The sequence below is a fragment of the Oreochromis niloticus genome, linkage group LG3 (genome assembly GCF_001858045.2).
Source record: "Oreochromis niloticus isolate F11D_XX linkage group LG3, O_niloticus_UMD_NMBU, whole genome shotgun sequence".
NCBI lineage: Eukaryota > Metazoa > Chordata > Actinopteri > Cichliformes > Cichlidae > Oreochromis > Oreochromis niloticus.
The window spans coordinates 29192575-29217945 of NC_031967.2; the positions used below are offsets into that span (position 1 = coordinate 29192575).

Here is a 25371-nt window from a genome sequence, read left to right on the forward strand (position 1 = left end):
GACCTTTACCAGTAATTTTCAGTGAGTAGACTTTCAATTTTGTCAGAACCAATTCAGCACTGTTTGGAAATAATTCAACAGGTAGTGCCTTACCTTTGAATAAGCCGGCTTATGTCCACTCACTTCGACCACTGACTCGTGTCTGCCTGTTTGAGCACCTTGGACCCTCTCAGTCTCAACCTCCAACTCTCTCTACTCAACCTCGGCCAATGCACCAAATGTTACGGGTTCGAAATTGAGGATGAGAGTAAAACAATGACAGTCCAGAAGAGGTCGTTCAAACGATTGATTTTAATGCACGCAGCGTGGAGAGGTGTAAACTGCCAAACAGTTGTACATCTCTACCCAAAATACACTCTAGATTGCTTTTATAACATCAGGGTATTGTAACGCCCCTTCTTGCGTTTACAAGCACATAATTTGCATGTACAGAACATTCATGTATTTTAAGAATTAAATGCAACATAGAGGTTCCTCCTTGTGGCATACTCTTCCGAATATGGTGATGACCTAAGGCCTTTGAGGTCACCCTGGACTGGACATCCTTCCGTCACCTGTAACTAGGCAAACTCAAATACCACAAGAAGCTGAATACATTCAGGCCTTTGCTCAGCTACTATTTTACTGTAACAGTATACTCAGCATATGAGTTATGATACATATATATTTAACTCAATCATTTTAAAGTAGTTATAACTGCACCTGTAATAAACATGTTAATATTTGATTATGATAACCCCTATAATATAAATTATAACATAATGCCAGCAGCTTCAATAAACGCTTTGATGAAATGATAATTAATGCAATGATAAGATGATGGTTATGTAAAATAATCCCTGTAATTCCACACAGATTACTATGAAAACTGAATATTTTCAAAAGGATATATTCCTGGATATATCTGCTAACTAATATTAGAAATAATCTAATAGGCCAATCAATGGTGGGGAAGTTCAGGAGGTTGCTACCCTTAAAACAAAGTTTTAAGGGTAGCAGAGTGTGTTGTTGAAACATTGGTAAAATGGTTCAGAACACAAAACTACAAATCAAAACAGAAAAAAAACTAAGCGATTCATGGACAAGAAAAAGGGTCTGGGAACTTTGAGCATATCTACTAGCTTGAACAGGAATACTCACAAAAATAATAAATCTGCCTCTCATTGTGTAAAAACTGATGCGTTTTTCTCCTAAAAATTATATCCATACAGTTTTACTTTTGTGAAATAAGCTGTAACGTAATTTCTAAGCAGATTAGCATACGGCTAAAGGAAATAAAAAGTTCAGTTTGTCAACTAACATGTGATCAGCAATGACCAACATAATCCAACAGCAGGGGAGCACAGTAGCAGCGCATAAACAAGCAGATTTTTATAAAGAAGTAGTGATGTGTCGGTTGCAAACGAAACGGCTCTGTACATATATATATATATATATATATATATATATATATATATATATATATATATATGTGCCCTCAAAATAATAAAGTTCATACCTATGTTTTTCACAAGTGTTTATCACCAGAAACATTGTGACCCTGCTGTTATTAAATCTGGCACTAAATCGCTTGTATATAACTAACACTTTTCTTGGCAGAAATATGAGATCTGATTTCCTTTTACTCCTGTCTTTTTTGTGTGTCTAGGTCAGCAGGATGGCAGCAAGAAGTATGTGTATTACTTACAGGGAGAAACCTGGCCAAGCAGTCAGGATATCTGCAGACAGAAGCACACTGATCTGGCATGTGTGCATTCAGAAGAGGAAAATTTAGCGATTAATGCACTAACCTACAGGGTGTGGATGGGTCTGTTTAAAGATTCCTGGGTCTGGTCAGATGGAACAAAGACCTCCTTCAGGTACTGGAAAAGAGGCGGAAGTTATAGTGGAAACTGTGTTTCTGTGGAAGGATCACAGACGGGACGCTGGATACCAGCTGACTGTAACCAGAAAGCAACATTCATGTGTCAAGGAGGTAAGTTCCGAAAACACAAAACTAATATGTTCATTGATATTGTGATCTAAAGACGTTTTCTATTTTTTACATTTTGGCATGAAAATTTGGTTTAAAACAATGATAACGACTGACATATTTCTGTTTTGTGTTCTGCAGATGTCAAACTAAAGAAGATGGTCATAAGGATAAAGGTGCAGTCTGATGTGGATCTCACTGACCTCACTGCTTGCAACTTACTCCTGCAGAAGGTACAAACATAGATTCAAGGGTCACAGTTTCTTAACTGTTCATAAAACAACAGAAAACATCACAACAAACAAAAACTACCAACAGAAAAATAATACCAGTAAGCAAAAAGGGGAAAAACTCTTGAGTAGTGTCAACCATTAATCACATCAATAGCACTCAGAATAAAAGAGACATGGAGTGTTTTTGTCCCTATTCTTGGAATATGAAGAAACTCACATTAGTCCTGCCCAGGACCAGCCTGTTAATGACCAAAAGGTTGAACTACCTCCTCCCTAAAATCTTACAGGCTTTAATACACTATTTAGTTAATTAATCTCTCTTTGGCTCTTGACCAAGGCGGTCGCACTTTTCTCCTCTCCCTTCCCTGCTTAGTTAGCTTCTTGTGTCCTTGTCTAGTCTCGTCTATTTTCTACTCTTGCCCTGGAACACTCTCTCACAGTTTTCTACCTAAAAGAGGAATTATGGATTTGATCAACTAGTCCCTGAATGCAATTGACACCCTCTTCTCAACGAGAAGTCTGGGCTCGGGTGAGCCTGAGTGTCCTGGAGGGACGTGCCCTGCCCGGATACATGATGGACGGGTGGCATAACTGGAGGGTTGTGTGCCTGGCGGGACTGTCGATTGAGGACATTGAAGATATCTACCTGTTCGGAACCATGATAACGGTTTTCTTGCTGATCGGAGCTGCCATGGCCCTGGCTTATCGAAGATTAAAGAAAGCGGAATCGGCTGTTCAAAACCCCACAAGCCTTCCTGCTGTGATTGAAGCGATGGGACGGGTTGTGACTTCTCAAAATGGGCTCATTGAACGCAGCACGGATAAGATCTTAGAGAAGCTTGAGGCTGCCGTGAACACTCTGACTAAGACCTCTGAGTGAAAATTGGAGAACATCTCGGAGAAGCTCACAGCTCTCCAACTGGAGATTGAGAGACCAGTGTCAGATTGCTAGAACGACTTTGAAATTCACATGAGTTGTTTGCACTAAAGGAAAAACCACCATCATTTCATACGGCTACCATTTCAGGGCCAGCTGTGGTCTCAAGGCTGGACCTGAACAAAACAAATTCTCATGCTGATAACAGACGGTGTTTAGACTGTTCCTTCCTATCCTACGCAAGGCCACCTGGGTCGGCTGGAAGACTGTTTACTTAGCCTGGCAGGGCGAAGGTCACTTTATCAGCTGACTCAGGACACACACATGCATACACTCCCGGGGCAGATGGCGAGTCTACTGGACCAGCGCAGACATGGACCGGATGCGCTGTCTACACCGGCTCTCTCTTACCCTTACCCATCCTTGTTGCCTGTCTTGTGTTTCTACGGTGTATTGACAGTCATGTGCTTTTTGTGCTGGGGTGTTTTTTTCTGTTCTCAAACTGTTCTCCCATTAGGACTAAACACCTGTGAAGTGAAAACCGTGTTGTGGAAGTTTTCCACTTAAATAAAGCCTGCAGATGAGCGGTAGCTAACATTCTTTAATCAAAACACACAAAGAACAGAAAACCAAGCTTGGTGGAGAGCCTGCATGACCACGGGGCAGGGTCAGCAGAGTCTCACTGAGAGTAGTGTGGCTCTCACTTAAATACCTTCTCCAGGAACAAAAGGCAGTACACGGATGTTTCACACCTTAAGATTCACCACTCCCTGGAAGAGACAAAAGACTCTTCCTGTGGAGTTGTCTGCTTCCCCCAACTTCCTAACTAGACCCCCACCATTTGTCTTACAGTATGGGTGTCAGACATGTTAAAATCCAGTGGCACCAAGGCATTACAATAAAATAATGTGATTAATACATAAGTGAAAGAAATTCCTTTACAATCCCACCCTTTGATTCTCAAATCAAGAATCACATTAAAACCAGAATTTCTTTCCCAACATTCTGTATATTACATCAACATTATTTTACACTTAAAGGAGTTTCACACTGTGTATCCTCACTGCACTGTTCTCTCACCACCCTTTGTTCATCTTTAATCTTCCCCCCAATCTAAGCTCTCACATGGAAATGGCAACAACAATGATACAGAGGAAAGGTCTTCTCCAGAGTGTCAAAGTACTTTGCATGGCAAAGTGAAAAAGCATTAGATGGTCATTCCCAGTCCCATTTACATTTACAGAGTCATAATTCCAATGCTGATCTCCCTCTGTGCTGTCACTTTTGGAGCTTGGCATGCTCTCTTCATCCCTCGATTTCCGTTCCAATGCGGCTGTAGATTTAAGGCAGAGCACGTCGTACACCTTAGTTGTCTTCCTCAACTTCAGCGAAACTCTTTCATTTTATTTTAAGATTTTGCTGTTCAAAATCTCCTCGTGACAATCCTTTGGAAGCCCAGTGGTGCAGCCCACTGTCATTTGTCTGCTGTCCTGCAGATGGTCCTTGCTTCTCGCTGGTCCTGTTGAAGCGTTCTCTCCCGGTCGTGGTCTGTATCTGCGTCAATCCTTCCATATCCCTCATGTCACGGTCTCTGCAATTTAAAAATGAAAGCTTCCACGGAAAACCCTCTTTTGCCCTATGTCAGCTTAGCACAATTAGACATGCACAATGAAGTTGTGCATTGTCTCTGAAAAATTCCCAGGGATTCTCCTCTGGAGTAGTTTCACTCCAGGCCCTGACTTAAGAAAAGGTAAAACATTAGCCAGCGGTGTGTCCTGCTGTAAATCATGTGATTGGATCATATGATTAACCCTCTGCTGTGGAAGAATAGATGTTAGCGCAGCGCATCTGTATGCACACTTTCTCACAGTGACCTCTGCACTGTAAACAATACAAGGTCATGAATAACACACCGCTGGTAAATTCAAAGACACAGAAAGTGACAATTAAAAGGTTAAGTCAGCACGGCCCAAAAGCCCCTACAACCTGTTGCTGTCACCTTTCTGCTCCTGTAAAAGAAACATACATACATCCACCCTTTTGTCACTGTCTGGGTGGAGGTGCAATCTTGCATACTGGTGTCAAGTCAGTCAAGCTTTTGTCAGTCCAGTCAGTTCCCATTTTTATTTGCTGACAGTAGAACCTCGTGACGCAATAAGTTTCTACTGCCAGCAATGACGTCATTTCAAAAAAGAAAAAGAATTTAGACTGGATTACCTCGCTGAATCCTTTTTGACAGGGACTTGTTTTCTGATTGTCCCAAATAAGTGGCTTTCTCCTGAGCCCATTCTAATTTTTTGGAGAAACTCACTTGCGATTGTTCAACATGTTGTGTAGCGCTTTCGATCCCGATATTGCAGGCCTGCTTCAAAAGAGGAAATTGCTAAAACAAACAAAAAATATCTCAGTGCACTGTTAAAAATCAAAAAATATGAAGGCCTCTTTTTAGAAGTTGTCTAAGCATACTCTCTTAGAATTATAGAGCAAAACAAAACTAATTGGTAGGTTAAAAGTGGTACCAAAGAAAATGCAAAATCCCCAAAACTTTCATCCACCAGTCACACCTCACACAACAGCAATATTCTATTAGATAATGAGTTTTGTTTTCCCCCATGTACCCAGATGTGTGTTATGATAAGACCTCCCCCACACATCAGAAACAAGAAACTCAATAATCTATTAGTCTCCACTCATCTGACCCCCCTGCATCATTCTGTTCACCCCTGCAATGATTCAATCATCCTTCCCCAAAATAATACTAGTTCACTAGTCTATGTATCACTTCTTAACCCACTAAGTGAACCGGACAAGATGATGGTAACAGCAATGCATGCTTAAAATACTGTTTGGTCCTCATGAGCTTCATTGCATGTGTGTTTGTGTTAGTAGGATTAATGCATTTTTCTGTTTGTGTAATTTTTGTGTACCTCTCCTCTTTGCGGTGCTCCAGACACTTTTCAATTCTCCACGCAAGGCAGTCATTTTTCTTCCCAGTTTCCTAAACCCAAATTTCATTTCCCATACTAAAAACAGCCATGTTCTCCCCTGCTCCTTCCACTGTGGTCTCATCTCATCTCTCCCCCCTTGCAGCAGTCCAGTGAGAGTCAGTTGTCTTTCAGCTTTGTCCTGTGTTTTCCACTGTCTCATCTTGCCATTTTGCTCCAAAAGTGGCAAATGTCCAACTCAGACAGTCTTTTCAAAGGTCCATTCACACACAGTGAAGTTGCAGCTCGTTGGAAATGCACATCCATCCATCCAGTCATGATGATGCCATTTTTCTCCTTGCTGTCGCTGTCTTGCACAGCTGCTGCTGCAACTTTTCTTCACTGCTCAGGACACTGCTGTGAGCTCTTGATATCCATCTCGTTGTTCTGGAACTGCATTTCTTGTCTTCAGGGAGAGATTCTTGGAGCTTGTGTTCTCAGGGTGACAAACACATGGAAGTTAAGCTGTAAAACAATTCAGCCAAAACTTGGCTTGAGTGTTTCTAATGATGTTAACCTATAATTTCTTCCGACTGCTGCACGTGAAAAATTGATCAGGGTCTGCTCTTCACCTGCAAGTGACACACTGAGACATTTTGATCATTCTTATCACTGCTTAAAGAAACACGTCTCCCCTCTCTGGTTCTGAAGTCCCCTTTCTTAAAAACCCAGAGAGATTGTAGTTGTTCTACATTGAAAATCACCAAACCCTCTTCCTATTTTGCTTATTTTCATCAACAATTTTGCTAAAAAGAAATTTCTTGTGTGTCCACACTAGGGGAGCTGGTGGCCTGCAGTACCACCCTCTCCCGCTAGTTGGAAACAATTTTTGCGCACATTTCTACACTCCTCTCTTTTTTTTTTTTTTTTTCTTGTTTTTGTTCCCTATTTTCAACATTTTGAACCCCATTTTTCACTGGTTTTTTTTTTTTACACACACATCAACTTTTCCCACACAACCATTCTCTGCAATCTTTCACACCACACATTTACTCAGTTCTTACCATACAGTCAAACATTGAGTTTTGTCCCTGGCCGCCTGGTGGAACGTCTGCCGCAGTCGCCTCTCGAGCCACTAATCCGGCTCCGCTGACTGCCCCTGGAATCTAGATTCTCTTCCTACTACACGAGGCGTCCCCGTGAGGTTCCTTGCCTTCTACGGACCAAGGAACGAACACCGCCACCCCCAGTCTCCTTTGAAGAAGTTAGGATCTTTTAGAAGACGCTAGAGATGTCACTCCGTGATTCTACACGAAGACTCTCCATGATTCTACACGAAGACTCCCTCGGAGCTCTTGCCCTGGAAGGTCGTAACACACCTTCTTGGGCTCCCCGAAGGCTGCAACACGCTCACTTCTTGCCAGACACAAAACTCTCGTGACTTGTTACAAGTTAGCTATCACTCACCCATCTGCAGGAGTCCCCTCAAAATCGATGGTCTCGGTGGCCACTGAAACACACGGCTCCGTGACTCCTCCATTTCCTTTGCTTCAACAGCCGGTAGGACAAAGGTACCTTTTCCCTCAGGGGTGATCAGCCCGTCCACGGAACCGTTGTTCAGCGACCACACGGACCACCCTGCTCGCAGCGCCATTCTGTTGTGGAAGTTTTCCACTTAAATAAAGCCTGCAGATGAGCGGTAGCTAACATTCTTTAACACTAGGTTTACTATCCTGCGCAAATTTGCGTAACTTCCCTAAACCCAACACCCCCTAGAATTACTGGCTTTTTTATTTTCTGGTGCAAGTCCCGAGGTGTTAAGCACCCCTGCTGAGATTTTCACAGGTCGTCAGCTTGTTTCTCCTACAGCTTTTGTTGTGCAAACCACCCATTGTCCTTGAGGCCTGGCACATTTGCATTTGCTCACTCAGAGTTGCTCAGATCCAAGGCAGGCCAAACCTCTGTGTTACAACTTTCAGAAATGCCTGGTAGAAATGCTTCAACTTACTCATGAGATTTTGACCACATTTTTTGCGGAAGTCACAACTATACTGAATGCACGACTGTTGTTGCCAGCTGCAAGAAATGCTTGGTAGGGAACAGCTGTTCCCTACCAAGGTTCGTTTCAAAGTTTGAAAGACTTTGAAATAAAACAGACTTGTGTACCCATATATTGTGAATGTCTGTCTTTTGTATGTAGGTTGTAACACAGAGGTTTGGCCTGCCTTGGATCTAAGTAAACAAATGCCAATGTTGCACACACACACACACACACACACACACACAGCAAATCTGCATTTATTTGTCCCACAAGTGGAAAATCTGCATTGTCATTGCAAAAAAGTGGACAGAGCACAGTATAGAAAGTGCACTATACAAACAATCTGGAAACATAAATATGGACACGTGTATTCAAAAATATTGGTGTATGTATACACACACACACACACACACATATCTATCTACGTGTGTGTGTGTGTGTGTGTGTGTGTGTGTATATATATATATATATATATATATGATATAGATGTGTCTGTGTGTATAACTAGACTTTATGCTTTAAGTTCATGAACTTATGGCATTCATTTCAATCCTGTTTGTAAGAGCAATCATGTGTCCTGTTGGTGCCATTGTGGATTGCTGGTCAGAAAGTTTTCTGGTGCCACTAATCAAAGAGACAATGCCCCGAGATAGATTCATTTCAATTATGCAACACCTTCGATTTGATGACAGCGACATGCGGGCAGAACGGGTGAAAACAGACAAATTTGCAGCGATCTCCGACATCTGGACACGCTTCAACGAGAACTGTGCTAAGAGTTTCACTCCAGGGGAACACATGACCATAGATGAACAGCTGTTCCCTACCAAGGTTCGTTGTCCATTCACCCAGTATATTGCAACCAAGCCAGACAAATTTGGGATCAAGTTCTGGATGGCCACGGATTTGGACACCAAATATGTCTGCAGTGCATCTCCTTACTTGGGAAAGGACCCCAGTCGTCAGAAGGGAGAGAGGCTGGTAGAGAACGTGGTCATGAAACTGATGGAGCCGTTTTTGGATGATGGAAGAAATGTCACAACGGACAATTTCTTTACTTCACTGTCACTATCGCACAGACTGCTGCAGCGCAAAACAACATTACTGGGCACGGTGAATAAAGTCCGGCGTGAACTTCCTCAACTTGCAAAAGATACTGCAAAGCGAGAGGTATTCTCCACTTCAGTGCTTAGAAGTGGCAGTGTCTCCTTGACAATTTATGCACCTAAAAAAAACAAGACTGTGTGTGTTCTAAGTTCCATGCACCAAGACGTGACGATCGGTGACGGCAGAAAGAGGAAACCCAACACGATCACAGACTACAACCACATGAAGGTATGTGAATGTGTGTACAATTTTACACCAGTGCTACAATGTTTTCTGATGTGTGCTATACAGGCCTATAGAAAAAAACATATACTCATGACTCTCTTGCTCTGCTTTTACAGTGTGGTGTAGACGTGTTGGACCAAATGGCACGGATGTATTCTGTAAGATCAGCAACACGCAGGTGACCAGTAGCGGTTTTCTACAATATGCTGGACCTGGCGGCAGTGAATGCCTACATTTTGTACAAGGCATGTACAGGGTGGACAGGCAAAAGAAGATTGTTTCTGCGTCTTCTAGCTCAGCAACTTCGTTGCCGATTCATGCAGCACAAGGAAATCTTAGCACAGAGGCAGGCTGCTGCAGCTGCTGTGCCAGGGACTGTAAAGACAACGCAGTGCCAGGTGCAAGAGAGCTGCAACAGGAATCGCAGCAGATTTACCTGTGCAACATGTAAGAAATTCACCTGTGCCAAATGCAGGGATGATGGACACTGGGTCTGCAAACGCTGTAAAGTTTGAAACACTTTGAAATAAAACAGACTTGTGTACCCATATATTGTGAATGTCTGTCTTTTGTATGTAGGTTGTAACACAGAGGTTTGGCCTGCCTTGGATCTGAGTAAACAAATGCCAATGTTGCACACACACACACACACACACACAGAGCAAATCTGCATTTATTTGTCCCACAAGTGGAAAATCTGCATTGTCATTGCAAAAAAGTGGACAGAGCAAGGTATAGAAAGTGCACTATACAAACATTTTATTTATGTGTATATATATATATATATATATATATATATATATATACACACACACACACACACACACACACACGTATGTATATATATATATATATATATATATATATATATATATATGTATATATACACCCAGCGCGCCCCTGCGGGCGGTTTATCCTTCAAGCTCGGGTCCTCTACCAGAGGCCTGGGAGCTTGAGGGTCCTGCGCAGTATCTTAGCTGTTCCCAGGACTGCGCTCTTCTGGACAGAGATCTCCGATGTTGTTCCCGGGATCTGCTGGAGCCACTCGCCTAGCTTGGGAGTCACCGCACCTAGTGCTCCGATTACCACGGGGACCACCGTCACCTTCACCCTCCACATCCTCTCGAGCTCTTCTCTGAGCCCTTGGTATTTCTCCAGCTTCTCGTGTTCCTTCTTCCTGATATTGCTGTCATTCGGAACCGCTACATCGATCACTACAGCCGTCTTCTTCTGTTTGTCTACCACCACTATGTCCGGTTGGTTAGCCACCACCATTTTGTCCGTCTGCATCTGGAAGTCCCACAGGATCTTAGCTCGGTCATTCTCCACCACCCTTGGGGGCATCTCCCATTTTGACCTCGGGACTTCCAGGTTATACTCGGCACAGATGTTCCTGTACACTATGCCGGCCACTTGGTTATGGCGCTCCATGTATGCCTTGCCTGCTAGCATTTTGCACCCTGCTGTTATGTGCTGGATTGTCTCTGGGGCATCTTTACACAGCCTGCACCTGGGGTCTTGCCTGGTGTGATAGACCCCAGCCTCTATGGATCTTGTACTCAGAGCTTGTTCTTGTGCTGCCATGATTAGTGCCTCTGTGCTGTCTTTCAGTCCAGCTTTGTCCAGCCACTGGTAGGATTTCTGTATATCAGCCACCTCCTCTATCTGCCGGTGGTACATACCGTGCAGGGGCCTGTCCTTCCATGATGGTTCCTCGCCTTCCTCCTCTTTCTTGGGTTTCTGCTGCCTGAGGTATTCACTGAGCACGCTGTCAGTTGGGGCCATCTTCGTGATGTATTCGTGGATGTTTCTTGTCTCATCCTGGACTGTGGTGCTGACACTCACCAGTCCCCGGCCCCCTTCCTTCCGCTTAGCGTACAACCTCAGGGTGCTAGACTTGGGGTGAAACCCTCCATGCATGGTAAGGAGCTTTCTTGTCTTGATGTCAGTGGCTTCTATCTCCTCCTTTGGCCAGCCTATTACCCCAGCAGGGTACCTGATCACGGGCAGGGCGTAGGTGTTGATGGCCCGGATCTTGTTCTTACCGTTCAGCTGACTCCTCAGGACTTGCCTGACCCTCTGCAGGTACTTGGTGGTTGCAGCTTTCCTAGCGGCCTCTTCATCGTTCCCATTCGCCTGTGGGATCCCCAGGTACTTGTAACTGTCCTCTATGTCTGCAATGTTGCCTTCTGGTAGTTCAATCCCCTCAGTTCTGACTACCTTCCCTCTCTTTGTTACCATCCGACTACACTTCTCCAGCCCGAATGACATTCCAATGTCATTGCTGTATAGCCTGGTAGTGTGTATCAGTGAATCGATGTCTCGTTCACTCTTGGCATACAGCTTGATGTCATCCATGTACAGGAGGTGGCTGACAACCGCTCCGTTCCGTAGTCGGTATCCGTAGCCAGTCTTGTTAATGATCTCACTGAGGGGGTTCAGGCCTATGCAGAACAGCAGTGGGGACAGAGTATCTCCTTGGTAGATCCCGCACTTGATGGTGACTTGTGCTATGGGCTTGGAGTTGGCCTCTAGTGTTGTGTGCCACATTCCCATTGAGTTCCTGATGAAGGCTCTTAGGGTCCTGTTGATCTTGTACAATTCTAGGCATTCCAGTATCCAGCTGTGGGGCATTGAGTCATAGGCCTTCTTGTAATCAATCCAGGCTGTGCACAGGTTGGTCAGTCTGGTCTTGCAGTCTCGGCTGACTGTTCTGTCTACCAGTAGCTGGTGTTTTGCGCCTCTGGTATTCTTGCCAATCCCTTTTCTGTGCCCCGCTCATGTATTGACCCATGTGCCTGTTCATCTTAGCCCTCAGATCCACTAGCCACTGAGCATTGCCGTTATGGGTTGCGTCCTTCTCCCATATGCTCTTCCAGTATTGCTCCGTCTCCAGCCTTGGTGGTGCTGTTCTGTTATTGTTCCCTTGCCACTGAGAGTACACCTTTGCTGGTTCTGTGGAGAACAGCTGGTTTATTCTCCTGCCTTCTATCTCTCTGGTGTACCTCCTCAAGCGGCTGGCCAAGGCTGTGAGTCTTTGCTTGGTAGTTTCCAAGGCCTCAGGTATGGACAGCTTGCTGTATTTCTTATGCACCTTCTTTGTCGCGCCTTTCTGCAACTCCGTTAGTTGGCTAACCTCCCTTCGTGCTACTTTGATCTTGCCCTCTAGCCTCCTTCTCCATGGAGGGTACTGCCCCTTGTGGCTGTTCAACTTGTAGCCAAGCATCTCACTGATCACTGATAACAAGTGTAGATCAGCTTGTTAGTGTCGGTAATCGTGGTTGTAGGTATCATCCGTAGTGCTGCATTAACATCATCTAGCAGACCTTCTGAGGGTACTTCACGTAATCTTGGTAACCGGCTAGGGGGGGTCCAGGTTTCAAGCTTGGCCATGATCCTATCTTTCAGGTCAGTTCCCAGGCAGGAATCGAACTTGCGATCTTCTGCTCCAAAGGCGTGTAGTTTAACCACTACGCTATCCAGCTGCATATACGTATATATGTATATATATATGTATATATATGTATATATATATATATGTGTGTGTGTGTATATATAATATAGATGTGTCTGTGTGTATAACTAGACTTTATGCATATTAAATAAGGTGTGGCTATATAAATATATGTACAACTCTGTGTATATATGTTTATGGACAGGCATGCAGGCAGGTAAGGAAGGAAAGCAGCCTTGCAGGGAAGGAAAAACTTGAATCTCTCATGGTTAGGGGTTGGGGGAGGGTGTGTTTGCACAACAAAAGCAGGAGAACAATGGAGCTGACGACCTGTGAAAATCTCAGCGGGGTGCCAAGAGGTGTTAAGGTCGGGGGGAATTTACGCAAATCTGCGCAGGCCAGTAAATCTAGTAGTAGGGACTTGCACCAGGGAAAAAAGGCCCAGTAATTCTAGTGTTAATCAAAACACACAAAGAACAGAAAACCAAGCTTGGTGGAGAGCCTGCATGACCATGGGGCAGGGTCAGCAGAGTCTCACTGAGAGTAGTGTGGCTCTCACTTAAATACCTTCTCCAGGAACAAAAGGCAGTACACAGATGTTTCACACCTTAAGATTCACCACTCCCTGGAAGAGACAAAAGACTCTTCCTGTGGAGTTGTCTGCTTCCCCCAACTTCCTAACTAGACCCCCACCATTTGTCTTACAGTATGGGTGTCAGACATGTTAAAATCCAGTGGCACCAAGGCATTACAATAAAATAATGTGATTAATACATAAGTGAAAGAAATTCCTTTACAACCGTTTCAGGTGACTACATCATGAAGCTGATTGAGAGAAGACAAAGGGTTTGCTGCACTGTCAACAAAGCAAAGGCCGGCTGCTTTCAGCAATCTAAACTATAAGACATATTTATAGAGTTATTTATCAATTTCTTTGCTAAATGATCTTTCTTCATATATTTGATGTCTTCAGTTTGTATCTACAATGTAGAAAGTAGTAAAAATAAAGGAGAACCATTAAATGAGAAGGTGTGTCCAAACTTTTGACTGGTAGTGTATATTTGGTAAATCTGGATCGAATGACAAACAGTTGTATTCTGTTATCATTTTTTTCTTTCAGTTGGAGACAATCCTAAGAGATCGAAAGGTGGCTGATTTCAGTCTTAAGTGGCAAGATGACAAATATGTCTTTCAACGCTAGCTAAAAACCACAGAGAAGACAGGTAGCTTCCTACAGAGATCACATATTATTCAGCAAGCTTTCATTTGAAAAATACCAATCATTCTGTGCAAAGTAATTTAGATAAGACGCAAACAAACACACAAAAATGTTTTTCTCTCTTTACAGGATGCTGACCGCAGAAGTGTCCGTTCTGCAAAATTATTGGTTTGTGGTGGAAATTGATTATTTAAAGATTGTATCTTGCCTCAGGAAGTTTATCATAACAGGTAATGGATATATAACTGAACCTAAGTCAGTACTTGGACAATGGATCTCATCTCTTTTAGCCCGTAAGTTGTGTAGTCATAAAAACTTAACTATAGCTGGAAAGTAGTGCTTCTAAAATATATTATCTAATGTAATAACATGAACTTAAATCCAAATGCTAATAATAGATGCAAATAATGTTTGAAGCTTTAAAAAATGTGTCTAGTAATTGTTTGATCAATGCCGTCTAAGTGCTTTATTTTTTCAAAGACTTTAAAAAAAAATGCATGATGATTTGATTTTTCTGCTTCAACCTGTCAGTATAATTCAAATGAAAAAATAATAAAAACATTTATAGTTGTCACCAGACTGTTTCCTCCATTATTGAATCTTTTGCTTACATGTGGCCAACATGTTTCTATGGGACAGCCACCTCTCCTAATCCATGTTTATGGTGGCATGATGTCTGTCCACAATCAAATTACTTTTTCCTTTGCTATTTATTTCTGATTGGTGACTACCTATGTCCTTACCAAGATCGAGTGTCCCCCACACTCGAGGTTGTTTTACTTTTGTTCTTTGATTCAAAGAAAAAATGGTGGGGTGAAAGCTGCACCCAAAGAAGAAGAATTATGTATTCACTCCTTAATAGAACTAGTAGCTTGACAGAGTGTTGCTTAAACTCGTTTTTTTTTTTTTTTTAAATCATATTTGGACAATGCGGCAAGGAAATATTATGACGTAGACGTATTCAAATAGTGGAAATTATCTGATTTGCAACAGGAAAACGTCTGTGAGGTCATATATGTAAAGTCGATGTACAATGTCAAGTGACAAAAGGCCTGAGCCATCCTTCAAGTGACTGTAATTACACACAAAGTTCTAATAGAAAGGTGGATTTCACTTTGCAAATTCAATGATATTTTGTTTGGATCTTTACAGGTTTATATATATTATTTACAGGTCTACATATCTAATTTTCAAATAACTATTTTAAGGCTTGTTTTTTGTTTTCGTTTTGTTGTAATGTAATACTAACGTAATATGTAATAAATGGGGGGGGGGGGGGGGGGTTGTAGTTTGTAGGGTTGAGACAAAACAAATAAGGATGATTTTCCATTCAAAAAACTTCCTGTAGTTGACTGCAGCCATATGCAAATTCCTTCTGGGTATTGCAGGGATGTTCTACAGCCATAACACAGATAACTAGGCATAGTGGCATTTCCTTCAGCCTTTAAGACAAAGTCTTTCACAGTTATAATGTGTTAGTGACTCTATTAGATATGATGGCAGCTGAAACCAAGCAGGCTAAACTAAAAATGAATAATTTCTGGACATAAGATTTCTTCACAGTTCGACTTACATTGCTGCCCCTTTAAACCGATCAAGATAAAGCCTCAGTAACACAGGTCATAGAGACCCACTGGCAACGTCTTGTAACTAGGGGAATAACTTGTTAGCTGTTGCCAAAAGAAATCTGTGCTGCACCGAAAATCACCTCATGACTGTGTTGGTCCCTAACAGTGGTTGCCTCTACTTTACAGGGAAAACACCAACTTGTCTGCGAAGATTCCAGGATACTATATTCAGAAGGGTCACATTTTTACTTGTAAGTCAAACATTCATGTTTCTGGTTTGCAATGCACTTTTCTCAGTTTCACTACTACTAAAAGAGTAGTTTAGAGTGAATTCAGGCTGGTATTTTTAACCTGAATAATTTGAAACAAACATATATAGGCTATATATAAATGTATATATTAGGGGTGCAACAATACTAGTATCGATATTGAACCGTTCGATACAGTGCTTTCAGTTTGGTACGCATATGTATCGAACAATACAAAATTTTTTATTTATTTTATCAACTTTTCTTCTGACAATGCTGTCTGTGTTGAGCGCTCAGTGGATCTGCGTTCGACTACTCCACCTAGGCTGCACTGTCGAGTGCAGATCCACTGAGCGCAGCACAAGCTAGCAAGACAGAAACTAAGCTCATTGCAACATGGCAACTGCCTTAACGCTACCCGAAAGTGAACCTCCCCCACCCTCATTCAGATTTGGCGTTTGAAACTATTTCGGTTTTCATGTGAAGCATGACCCTGATGGTAAGCGCATCATGGACAAAAGTAAAACAGTATGTCGGATGTGCCATGCAATGCTCAATTGGTGGGAACTAGTGCGTTAGCGCAGTTAGCTCGTTAACGTGTTGACGCCGTCCAGCCCCACACACTTGGCGATCCGCGGTAACTCGTTAACGGAGATTTGCCGCGTTATGGCGTTAATGTCATTTTAACGAGATTAACGCTGACAGCACTAGTGGGAACACAACGAATATGACTGTTTTGGATTTTCATATTATACGGGTGGTTATGCAAGCCGATGGTATGGTGTTCCGGGGTTCAAATAGTGGGTTCGCGCGCGCTTGAAAGGTCACGTGAACTGCATTATTTTTGTTTTTTGTTTTTTTTATTGTGAAACACTGTAGGATGCCTGGAATTGGCCATAAATGTCTGTATGTACATATAAATGTATTGTAGGAATACAGCAGGAAATAAGCTGTGGGAAAAAGAATGTTTGGGAAACGAAATAATAAAGAGATGACTATTATGCCTAGTGGGAGGGGCAATGGGGTATAAAAGAGGCTGTCAGGGCCTACCTGAGGAGTTGGTGAGATGTTACAGAGAGGGTAACATGCAGACTGTGTTTTGTCTATAGATGTTTGTTTTGTGTTGAATTAAGTTAGTTTTCTATTTTCTTTGTAAATAACCTTTTGTGCACCTGGGAGGCCGGCAGAATAAACTATCCACACTGAATGCTTCCCGACTACGCCTGCATTTGTTTGTTTAAACAAATTCAAATGATGGAAATGGTTTCCTGTTATGTTTAAGATAAACAAACTATATGCATGTCACACCTGATTTGCAACAGGAAACAGAAAAAAATGACTGAGTCATGGTTTAAGTGTCTAACTCCAAACAAAGTCTAATTCTAATTTAAAAGTTTATTTAGATATTATATGAGCATTAATTTAAATTTTAAATCAATTTCAATTTCATGTAATTTCTTCAAATTCATTTTGTTTTGTTTCTTTCTTGTGAAGATGCTTTGAATCAACAGAAAGTTTAGTCTTAATACTTTTTTAACTAAAGGTCTTGATATTTTTATTTACATTAAATAAATATTTTACAGTTTGTGTTTACAGTAAAGTTGACAATAAGTAAATACAGTATTTTCTTACCATCTGCATAAAACTCATGGTTCACCACCAACCAAAAAATAAAGTTACGTTATATTAGTGTAAACAATGTATGAATGTTTGAGCACAATTCCCTAATTTGTGGGGTTGCAGAGAAAACAAATAAGGACAATTTTCTATTCGAACAATTTCCTATAACTTTCTCCAGACATATTCAAATTCTTTCTGTGAATGGTGTTTATGTACTTTGTCCTTTTGATGGCTACTCCCATGACTGCAACATTTGTGATAATGTCAAATACAAAAGGTAACTAAGGATAATTTCCAGTGAAAATCCAGTGAGTGGCAGTTCTCTGGCTCAAAATGCCTTTTTGATGTCAGAGGTCAGAGGAGAATGAACAAACTGCTTTGAGAGGATACGCAGGAAACAGTAACTCAAATCAAAGTAACATTGGTTTAAGTTACAACCAAGGTATGCAGCACAACTGAGCTGAACACGCAATGTGACAAATATTGAGGCAGATTTGCTACAGTAGCAGACGTTCACACTCTGTGTCCCTCCTTTCAGCTAAGGTGTAGAACCTGAGACTGAAAATCACACAAGCTCACCAAAGTTGGATGACATAAGATTGGAAAATATGTTGCCAGGTCTGACGAGATGATTTCCAATGCAACATTCAGATGGCAGAGTCAGAATTTGGTTTAAACAACATGAAAGCATGGATCCATCCTACCTTGTATCACTGGTTCAGGTTTGATGGTGTGGGGGATATTTTCTTGGCATAAAATCCACAGCCTCCCCCACAATAATCATTTTCAAACAACACTGATTAGCTATAGATTATATTCAGACATTCAAATAATATATTCATCCCACTGAATGATGATAAATAAATTATTTAATTTGAACTGAAAACATGTAACTCAAACATGAATTATATATATGTCTGAACATCACAGTTTTATGTTAATTGTCATGTCAGTGCAGTTAAAACAACCGACCAAGACCCCCCCTGCAAAAAAAGAAAAACAGTCACAAAGCACTTGAAAGCAGTGTAAGGTATGCTTTGTTCTGTTAACCAATTATCATGAAAATCCAAACTTACAGTCATTTACTGGTCATGTTTAGAAGATCAGTGTTGATAAAATAGCATATCAATTATGATTCACCTCGTAAATCATGGCACCCTGCTCTCCCCCTACATAAATTGTACATTATTTTATGGTCTTTATGGTTTATTTCTTGTCTTATCTCAAGCAAAATGAAGTTTAGTTAATAATGGTCTGTTTCATAGCCACACTGAGTAGTTGCAAATGAGTATAGGAGATAAGAATGACAAATGCTCAAGTGAAGTCTCAGCTCCACAAACCAGTGATTTAGGTCATGGTAACTACAATTTTCTGCACAGTCAAGCCTGCCTGTGACCTTTGCCCCTTATACAAACTTGTACAACTTGTAAACTTTTGTTCTGGTTCCTTGTGAGTGTAAGCTTCTGTGCCATTAGTAAATCACTGAAATGCTTATATGCAGTTTGTTGCCTGCCTGTCGTTTTCTCTTCTCTGGTGTACACACGACGGTTCAGGGTTCAGAGTTCTTTTTATACAGAAACACTGAATATAAATATGTAACATATGTCTACATTTGCAGGATGACTCTGCATGGATTAGAGTGCATGTGCATCAGTCTGGATCTAACCCAAGGCATATTACAGATTCCACTCTTCTATGGGTTAATTATTTTTAATTACCAGTGAACTGTGGGGATTCATGTGTACTTTTCTGAAGTCAAGCCCTGTGAACTTTAAGCTCAACGCTATTTAACTATTTAATACACTGCACTGCTGGTGTAGCATTTCTTAGAACTGACTGAACTAAACTGAATTCTTCTCACAATGTGTAAGGATATAAAATAATAATGATGCAGGTATTGATTATGCTAATAATAAATAAGAATGGATATGATGAAAACAATGTCAAAAATCAAAGGTATTATGAACCAAAAGTTCTGGGCTTTTGGTTAGTTTTGGCATAGAAATGAATTGTTATCATGTCATATTAAAATATAATAGACTTTTTGGCACAGTAGTTATACATTTAATGTCACCAGTGCAGTATCAACTACAATAATTCTCTCCAGTGCTGTTCCATTGCTCACCACTGGAGGGAGAAAGACCCCAGTGTGTGTGTGAGTGTGTAGGCGTTCAGTATGTTATGGAGGCAAAGATCTGTTTCCAATGTGGGGACCTGTTGCAGTCTAAGACCAAAAAAAACATCTCCACATGAGAAACTGAGCACAGGATGTGTCATGGTCCGGAGTCTGGTGACTCCATCTTTATGTTTTGTTTTCTTATGGTTCTGTGATTTAGTGGTTTTCATGGCTTTATCTTTTGTATTTCTAGTTTCCCCTCATTTTTCTTTAGTACCTTGGTGATTTTCCAGCCCATAGGTTTTGCCACTGTGCCTACCTTGTGTTCCTTGTGTTACATCTAGTGTCCTGGTTTCTATGTTCGTGTATTTCCTGTTCACGTTGACACATCCCGTACCCGTCCCGTATCAGTGTTTTCAGTTTTGTTTCCCCTTTGTCTCGTCAGCTCTAATTATGTTCAGCTGTGTCTCCCTCCTCTGTGCCATTTCCTTGTTTCCCTGTGTGTGTGTAAATATATTGTGTGTGTCTTCCTCTGTTCCTTGTCGGATCATTTGTTTGTCATCCTCAGTGTTTCTCCTGCGTTACCTCTGTTCATCTTTCCCTGTGTCTCAGCCCTCTGTTAGTCATCCTCTGTTATGCAAATGGTAATGAGGCCCTAGGGGACTTCAATCACACTATTAACATCTAATCACCTGATGTCCAGCCACACCTTATCATCCTCTCTCTATCTGACTTTTCCTCGCACAATATTTAAAAGAAAGTTTAAACTTTAGAATCACTTCATTAAATTTTCTTTTTTTCCAATTTAGCAAATTGACAAATTGTTCTGATCTTTGAGAGGAGTGTTTATCCCTGTCTTCCATTTTGCTAATAAAAGTCCAAGAGAAAAGCAGCATTGGAAATACATTCCCCCAGGAACACAGTGGAAATCCAAATCTTTATAAAGTTACAATCCATAAAGAAACAGTGAAAATTCTTGGAAGTTATAAACGAGAATGAAAACAATGGAAATCCAAATTAATATGAATTTATAATTAATTTATAATTTAACACAGCAAAAAAAACATAAGCAGAGAATAAAATAAAAAATATGAAACTAATTTGTAACATTTGAATATTTAATCACATTAATCACACTTCATGTTTCCTTCAGTTAATGCCATTTTACTTTAACCGGGTTTATCATTAGATCAATCTCACATGAACATTCATTTCAACATTTCTTTGTAATTCAGTTACAGAGGAATACTTTCTCCTCACTTTTTCTCTTCAAACTTTTATGTTTGCTAATCACAACACACTTAATATACCTTTTGTTTAATCAAATCAAACATGTTAAGGTCAGAGATCAGTGTCTTCTTAGAGTTTCCCTTATTCCCCCCTCCCATCCTTCTCACATATGCACTCACACACACAGCCTCAAAGGCCATTTCCACACAGACTCTCAGTGAGTGCCCTGCCACTAGGATCATTGTTATATTTTTACAGTGGTTATATCAATTAAACTTATATTCTGATCAGAATTAAGCGATTAAGCATGATTAACTATCAGCAGAAACACATATAAATTATGATTTTGTGTTTAACAATTACAGCATACTTAATACCATTTCTCTTAACCAGAATCATGTATAATGATGGGTTGAAGATGCATTTCTTATCTTTTCACATTCCTGCAGCGACACACAAACATTAACCTACCACGGTCAATGCAGGATAATGTGTACACGCACAAAAGCTGATTAATAATTAAAGATGATTTACGCTTAGCTAAAGCACATATAGATCAACTCTAGCACTTTGTATCATTATAAAGATAAAATGCTGGATGTTGAGATGTTTTACCCTCTTTCTGATGTAGTGAGAGGTAAGCCGCTGAGACTTAATCCAAGCTTCTTAGACACCTTCTCCTTGAAGTCACATCGGCTATTTGACCCAGTCAGTCAGGCAGTGCGTCATCTGTGTTCCATTGGGGCTATAAGTTGAAATGGGCACAGGATGTCTGAGCAAATATCCCTAACTGGGAGCAGCTGTGGAAGGTATCTCAACCTGCTTTAACAATGATATAGTGAGAACTGGAGATACTGAGTCCAAATGTTACTTGTCAGAATGTATCTCCGTAGTGGCTCCGGAGTGGGACACCAGAGGCAGCAAACAGGTATTAATACATTCATGGTATTGATGCTTGTGGGTTCTGTGAGCATGTGGTTTAGTATAGATAGAAAAAAGAGGCAGGAGAAAGCACCCTTGTGTTGTTCTCCTGTGAGGTGAAAATGTTAACCCATTGTTTGTGACTACAACCTGTGGTGAGTTGTAGTGTTTTGATCCATGGTAACAGACTTTCCATATCCAAATTTTGTAACGTGGAAAAAGTAATTTACAGTTCAAACCATCAAAAACATTTTCTGCATCAAAAAAACCAGTGTTGCTACTATTTTTCTTTATTGCTGTACATTTCTTGGCGTATTATATGTGTATTATTAGCTTGTTGTCCCTTAATAAATGCTGTTTGATTGATGTAAATTACAGTTAATGCCAGAGTTCAGTTCAGGTGGATTAAGTTTTGCTTATAAATGTTATTTCTTTTAATATATATGGGGCAATAACTGGAAGAGAGAGTGGGAGTTTTGTCTGTTTTCAATGTTATTGTATCATTGCATATTATTTTTGACAGATTAAACAAGTGCATTACTTGAATCAGCCCCACTAGAATGTTCATGTGTTTACTTGCTCAAAAACATCTAAGGAAGGTAAAGACAGCTGAGGAGGAAGTACATATTCATGTCCATGTGCATGCACACTGAATTTATTATTTCCAATTTCGTTTATATTGTAATTACAGCAGTTATGTAAATCTTTTCTTAAAATCATCAATCAGAATACTCCCCTAGGGATAAATAAAGTATTCTGATTCTGATTCTGATTCTGAAACTCCCTGAAAAGCCTTCAGTTAATCCAAAATGCTGCAGCAAGAGTACTGATAGGGACTAGAAAGAGAGAGCATATTTCTCCTGTTTTGGCTTCCCTTCATTGGCTTCCTGTTAAATCAAGAATTGAATTCAAAATCCTGCTCCTCACATACAAGGTCTTAAATAATCAGGCCCCATCTTATCTTAATGACCTTGTAGTGCCATATCACCCTATTAGAGCACTTCGCTCTCGCACTGCAGGCCTACTTGCTGTTCCTAGAGTATTTAAAAGTAGAATGGGAGGCAGAGCCTTCAGTTTTCAGGCCCCTCTTCTGTGGAACCAGCTTCCAGTTTGGATTTGGGTTTTTCCTTCCCACTGTCGCCAAAGTGCTTGCTCGTAGGGGGTCATATGATTGTTGGGTTTTTCTCTGTACCTATGAAGCACCTTGAGGCGACTTTTGTTGTGATTTGACGCTATATAAATAAAATTGAATTGAATTGAATTGAATTGAATATGTTTTTAACAATAGGGTTGTGAAAATGAAGTTCTCACAGGACACTGTGGAATCTTTTGAAGTACTTAGTGCACACACACACACACACACACACATATGTATATACATAGATAGATAGATAGATAGATAGATAGATATAGATATAGATATATACATATATATATAAATCACTTAATGGTTTTGCCTGAGTGTGATTTTAATGTATAATTACAAACAGCAAAATATTAAAATTTGATCTTACTTGATTTGCTTGATGTCACAAGTTCTAGTTAGACTTGCCTGAAGACTGACTGGCTCTTTAAATATCTTATGGCACACCTGTAATCAAATAAGTTTCAGTGTCTTCATAAATGCTTTGCATAGTGTGTAAATAAAAAGACCTTCAGATTTACAGGAAGCTTTAGAAACAAAACAAATTGGCGGACTATATCAGGTACGTACTCAGGTATGTCTCTGATTATAAATTATTTTTATAAATCAATTATTAACTTTCTTTACTTCTTGGTACTTGTTGTTACTGGTTACAAAATTTAGTTTTAAATTTTAAATGGATATGCTGTAGTTTAGAAAATTGAGTTTAAGGTTGCTGTTTTGCTTCTTTTCTTTCCAGACTTCTAAGCTATGGGTCATAAAACTCTCATTTGTGCAGGTACATCCAAGCAGTGAAAACTCATTTTTGTGAATTGATTTAAAGAATGATAATAAGAGAGTTAACTAAAAAGTAAACAATGTTTAACTATGTTGCAGTTCTACTCTTAAAAACTCATTACAAGAGAAAAACACCCAACATTTGCATTAATACATTAATGATGTTTTGTTTTTGTTTAAAAAACATTTGGTGAAGGAGTTGAAAAACTGCATTGAATACTATACTGAAAATATTATTATTGAGAGATTTTTGAAACAAACACTAAGATGGACCTATAGGCATTCAAATGCTGCAATCCTGGAAGCATCTGTTCTGGGTTGAAACAAGCAGTGGCACCTAGTCACAGAGATTTTTAGTTTAGCAACATTCAGTGGATGAGTTCTAGTCATTCGACTTGTTTTTTTGTTGCAGGAATTTTCATAATGCATTTGATGACAACCACCAGAACTGCACTGCTTTCAGTAGGTGCCAGTATAACAGGCAAGTAAGCATGCACCTCAGCAACCCAATCAGTGTTTTGTTTTTTTAAAGCACATTTTTGATCATTGATAAAGTCAACTGGATTTCGTTACAATTGTATTGCACATGTAATCATGGAGATTTTGGGGTGATTTGTAATGACACTGTATCAATACATTATCATAGTTAAATGGAAATTGTAATAAATTTAAATTAGTTCCATGTGTAAGAAGTCTGTGAGTTTACAAGTGATTATTTTATTACTACTATATTTATTTTTACACTTTTGAGAATTATTGTGATAGGGTTTTCTTCACAGAATGAAAAGCATGTAAAACATGACTGAGCTATGAATCATCAAAAAGTGAAATAGTAAAATTAGAGGTGGATAAAAGTAGTAAGATTAGTTAAACCCCCAAATTTCTTTTTTTATTTCAAGCTAAGAGGACACAGTGAACTAAATGATTGGCCAGCATTATTTGCTGATATGTTTCTGACTGAATATTCCTGAGACACACTAGGTTAGCATTTTCATCAGATTTGCCACAACCAATAAATATTTTACAATTCTAGACTGCACTCATCCAGGTTGGAGAACAAATTCTCAATAACAGATCGGGATATTTGTGCAGGCCATGCGCTGACTTTATTAGGTACATCTTGCTAGTACCAGATTTGAACCCATTTGGACGACTCACTGGCTCTTGGCTCTTTGTGATGGAGCAGCAACCTGTCCAGAGTGTAACCCGCCCTTCCATTGAAATATGAGGATGTTAAAAATCGCCTTAAATTATATTTTTGAAAAATGCATTTAAGATAATTCCAGTAATAAGTATAAAATGAAATCATGTATTCTTTTTTTAATTAAAGGAACATTTGTTAGCATTTGCAAACACAGTACCCCAACTTTTAAATGCTTAAAATTTTGACCATTAAAAACTCAGTATTTTCATCTCTTGAAACTGGGTACCCTCTAAACATTAAAAAAAACACACACACACAAACAAATTGAATGAAACAATGCTGAGACAAGGTTATTTGAACAGACTGAAAAAACAGTATTATGAAATGAAACCAGTTATAGGACAAGACACAAAGCATATCTTTATTGTGTATTCCTGTTGGTAAGTTTAATTAGAATAGTCAGGTTTGTAGTTATGCATGACAAACTTGATGTTCGTTGTTGATGCAGTTTGTCTGTTTTCATTGAAGAATGAAAGGTTAACCTGTTGGGG

The 25371-nt window shown here is 40.2% G+C and overlaps 2 protein-coding genes across 3 annotated transcripts in view; one reads left to right on the forward strand and one right to left on the reverse strand.

The window, feature by feature from the left end:
* LOC106097219 (uncharacterized) overlaps positions 1-1918 on the reverse strand; it is a 20351-nt gene extending 18433 nt beyond the window's left edge. Inside the window, exon 1 of one of the 2 annotated variants that reach the window (XM_025900531.1) lies at positions 1791-1918. The gene's annotated coding sequence lies outside the window, so the exon portion shown is untranslated. Of the gene's footprint in view, positions 1-1687 lie in introns of both variants that reach the window. The other variant, XM_025900532.1, reaches the window with a different exon arrangement.
* The window catches only part of LOC109199747 (macrophage mannose receptor 1-like), a 26510-nt gene extending 11949 nt beyond the window's left edge, over positions 1-14561 (forward strand). Inside the window, exons 5-8 of the mRNA XM_019355063.2 lie at positions 1649-1975; positions 2114-2205; positions 13954-14056; positions 14182-14561. Of these exons, the coding sequence (XP_019210608.2) occupies positions 1649-1975; positions 2114-2205; positions 13954-14034 (500 nt within the window). The 3' untranslated portion in view covers positions 14035-14056; positions 14182-14561. The remainder of the gene's footprint in view (positions 1-1648; positions 1976-2113; positions 2206-13953; positions 14057-14181) is intronic.
* The last annotated feature ends 10810 nt before the right edge of the window (positions 14562-25371 follow it).